The 4,373-nt window shown below is 40.9% G+C and overlaps 1 protein-coding gene across 1 annotated transcript in view; it reads left to right on the top strand.

Moving 5' to 3' along the window:
* Window positions 1-4,373, top strand: part of ITGB6 (integrin subunit beta 6) — a 61,486-nt gene that overhangs the window by 37,302 nt on the left and 19,811 nt on the right. The window contains exon 8 of the mRNA XM_018571704.1: window positions 329-418. Within this exon, the coding sequence (XP_018427206.1) occupies window positions 329-418 (90 nt within the window). The remainder of the gene's footprint in view (window positions 1-328; window positions 419-4,373) is intronic.

Below are 4,373 nucleotides of genomic sequence, written 5' to 3' on the forward strand. Positions count from 1 at the left end.
TATATATATATCTCTTCTTAATAGGTAGAAAACATGTTTTTTTTTATCTGCCTGGTGTTTACTTTACGTGGCAACTACACAATAAATAAATAATGCAGATGTCCTTTCCAAACAACCTTATTTTCTGGAGGAAAAATACCACTTCAGCACAGTATGAGAACTCATTTCTGTCACACAGGAAAACATTCTGTGGACTGTAGAAGTGCATTCCTATAATCCCAGTGGGAAAAGCTCAAGTCTACACATCGGTCAGATAAGTTGTAGAAGGCCTTCCATGCGCTCCTATGGGCTACAATTGTAACACGTTGGTGTTCATTATTTATTGCAGAATTACACCAAGCTCATACCTGGAGCCACTGTTGGACGGCTGCAAGAAGACTCCCGAAACATACTGCAGCTGATTTTAACTGCATACAAAGTAAGGCCTTTATACTTTTCTATTTATTTTGTTTGTTTTGCTTTTTGAGCACACTCCTTTTACATCTATGTCCCATATTGATACAGCATTAACATATTGCATAAGACTTTACAGGATACATAGATCTATTCACGTCAATTCCTGTCCTTTGAAGAAGTTCACAATTTACTGTTCATACCACACTCATACTTACCCACCACTAACACCACACACACTCACACACCCACCTTCCACCATGTTTTATGTTTGCTAGTGGAAAGTAAACCCACATATCCCTCATCTGGATTTCAGCTTCTGCTACACACAACAGTATGAGAAAAAAATGCAACATATAGTATACTATGGCTTATATGACTGATCTGTGAAAAATAATTAGGCGAGACATCTTTGCGGCCCAATTGAAGCTTCGCCTTTTTACTTGTTATGTAGTCTGGCTGCACAATGAAATATTCTTTACTTTTGTTTTACTATGTATGTATGCTTAACTGTACTGAGCTGCCCTGTGTTGCAGCATGCTGGAGAACCAGAACTCTGCTCTCACACCTTTGTACTCCAATTAACAACTCTACTCAGGTAGTTCAAGAATTGTTAAAGTGACACTAAACTCAGGAGTTAAATCTTAAAAATGCATTCAAGTCCCCTATTAACCAAAATGTATCTTATTTGTGCATCATTCGGCTGTAGATCCTCAAATCATCTGTGAATTGGTGCTGACACTGTCCTTCCATCTGGAGGGTGGCTACCTTTGCTCCCTATGGTCCCTGTGTGTTGTAAAGTAGCCACCGCTCCAAGCTCGCTCCCGGCATGAATTACAATCTGACATTGTTAACTCATTTGTATTGAAATTATAGTCTCATTTGTATTGAAATTATATTCTATCACGAGAGCGAGCTTGTGAACACACAGGGGCCATGGGAAACAAAAGTAGCCCCCCTCCAGAAGGAAGGACAGTGTCGGCACCAATTCAGAGATGATTTGAGGATCTGAGCTGAGTGATACACAAATAAGATACATTTGTGTTAGTAGTTAGGGTACTTGAATTCGTTTTTTAGGTTTAACTCCTGAGTTAAGTGTCACTTTAAATTAAGTACTGAGGACAGGAAAGTGTCAGACCATTTAGCTCTGTGTCAGAGCAGAGGTCCGGCTTTTCAGCATGCTGCCAGCACAGGGCACAGTACTGTTAATCACACAAATAGTAAAAAATAAAAGGATGCTAAATGCTACATTTTCATTCAGCTTGACATGCAATACAAATAGACAAAAGTGAGACTCTTTGGGTAGATTTCAACCCACAGACAGGAATGAGGTTACCAAGACAGGAAGACACAGATAGCAACAAAAGTAATCCAAAAGAGGCTCTAACACTTTCCCCTAAAAGTATTTTTGTTGCTGATCGTGTCCCCATTCCAGAGATTTCCCATCACTTCCTGTGTCCCCCTGTTACCAGAACTGTAAATGAAAGGAAATCATCTTCTAAACCCATGAACAAAAATGTCATATATTTCATCTGACCAGACCTCATGTGTGGTGATTGGATTAGTTTGTTTGGTTTTTATATTGACATGGTGATCTAGCCAAAAACACACTTCCTGTCCTAGGGTGACAATGCTCACTCCCTGTACTGTATCTATATCACCCTAGGACAGGGAGAGTGTTAGGACAACAGAAAACCTCCTCCTCTCCATAACATGTAGGGGTTCTGTAGTTTATAAAGGTAACCTGGGAACAGTGCTTATTAATAAGAGTGTGCGACACAGGAATTTATCAACTCACTAGATTTCTGCCAAGATCAACAGGTATTTTGCAAAAAAAAACACTTTTACTGCAATATTTAATAGATCAAAATAAAATAAGTTTATTGTTATGGGTTTACGTAAACCTTAAATAAATAATTGGGTTACAAACGGTTATGAGATGACCCTTGATCAAGAGCCAAGCTGAGCCCAGGGGAAGGTCACCCTGCTTGAGAAGTCATAGTGTAAAATTAAACCAAAATACAATTTACATTAGACAGAGGACGTTAGTACTCCCGACATTCAGGTCTGTCAATCCCTGTACTGTACACCAATACATGGTGACCGCAGAAATCGCCTGTCTGCATGAGGGTAGCAGCCTACTGGTGCCAATATATAATAGGGTTTACCTACTCGAGCAGTTTTTCCAGGGTGCAGACGTGTTTCACATGTATCATCTATGCTTTTTAAAACATGTAGAGCCATAAAATGTATTCTCAGCGTATTCATCATAAGTGATAAGGGGATGCTACTAGATAAATGTTACTCATTTCTGCAAGGACGCTGTCTTTGTCTTTATATTGTGTTGCTGATCCTCTTGGCTAAAGGTGGGTTAAAAACTCCATTATTGGACTATTCGATTTCATGGGGATTCTGATGATACAAATCGCTTCTCTGTTTAAGTGCTACAGTGGCAAAACCAATATAGATATGTTGAATCATGCGGCGTTAGTAATGAACTCAGGCCTTGTTCTTCAGAAGCCTACATTAGGCTCCATCCCTATCCTCTTCCTATCTTGGCTGTGTAATCACATTTGACATTAATGGCTGTATAATATGACACACTGTTTTATCTGCAGCAGCTGGTTAATGGCCCAGACTCACAAAATAAAGCTGCCCATGACTAAGACTATTATAATGCTGTTAAGTCAGTATGAAGCCAGGGAAAGGGGGAAATTCAATTTAGCAAGGCAGGGAACGGAGGAAAGCGCAATATTCTCCTATGCATGGCTCTCTACAGCGCCAAGCACCAAAGCCATAGGAGTTTGTTTTGAAGAGTTCATTAAATTAGGCCAGTTGCTGAACCTCAGGACCTTGTGATTGAGCTTGCATGAAAAAAAAACAAAATTATCTTCCTTCATTTCATAGCAGTTGGCTTAAAGACTGGTTTCTAATGATATTCTAAGTACTCAGGCATGGTGCGTAGGTTTCATCTGTCAAATAGCTCTCGGGAGTTAAAAAGGATGGGAGACCCTCCCTTCCCTCCCCCATGACTGCCAGCTGCACAGTAAACACACTTTAATCCCAGTGATTGATAAATGTGAAAAGGTATGCAAACAGTGTAAAATGGGCACTATGTAGGAAACGCCTATCTCTGGCTATATCGTTAACTTGCAGTAGTCACTTACACTGTAAAGGGAACCTAGAACTGGCTTAAAATGATCACTGCAGTCATGAAGTGCTGGACATTGTGGTGCCTGTAAGTAACTGTGTTAATTCACAAATGTAAAACCTGTGTCCCTGTGGAGACTCCTGAATTCTAGGTTCGGATTAATCCCAGCCTCTTCTTTACATTAAGCCCCACCACCTGTCCACTTTAGTAGGCTGTAGATACTCTGACATTTGGGAGTAAATGATGTGGGCAGGGTTTCACCTTGACTAGGGCAGAAGTCAAGGTCCCATATACAGTACCTCCTGGGCGGGCGACTCCACAGGGACACTTTGAAGGCTAATACTGGTACCTGGAATTATCACAAGGTATCTGCACTTCAGAAGATTGATGGGGTGATGCTTGATCTTGTACATCCTAGGCCTAGGACAAGAAAGGGTTCCACAGGGCTATATGCTAGATGCTTGATGTTTTATAGCCTGGGCCAAGGATAGAAAGGGCGCCACAGGGCCACTTTGAAGACTAGTATGGTACTTGGAGGTATCGCACACTATCTGCACTTCAGATAGTTGGTAGGGCAGGACTTTGTTGACTTTAGCAGAAGTCATAGTCCATATGCAGTATGAACCTAGGATGCAAGGAGGCTCCACAAGTACAATTTAAAAACGAATAGCGGTACCTGGAGAAACCACGTATTATCTGCACTTCAGATAATTGATGGGGCACTTTATGTTGACTTTAGCAGAAGTCAAGGTCCCATGCACAGACTGGGCCTAGGATACAAGGGGGCTCCACAGGGATAATTTAAAGACTAATATTTGTACTTGGATAC

Source organism: Nanorana parkeri, unplaced genomic scaffold (assembly GCF_000935625.1).
Source record: "Nanorana parkeri isolate BGI_ZX_2015 unplaced genomic scaffold, ASM93562v1 scaffold1812, whole genome shotgun sequence".
Taxonomy (NCBI): Eukaryota; Metazoa; Chordata; class Amphibia; order Anura; family Dicroglossidae; genus Nanorana; species Nanorana parkeri.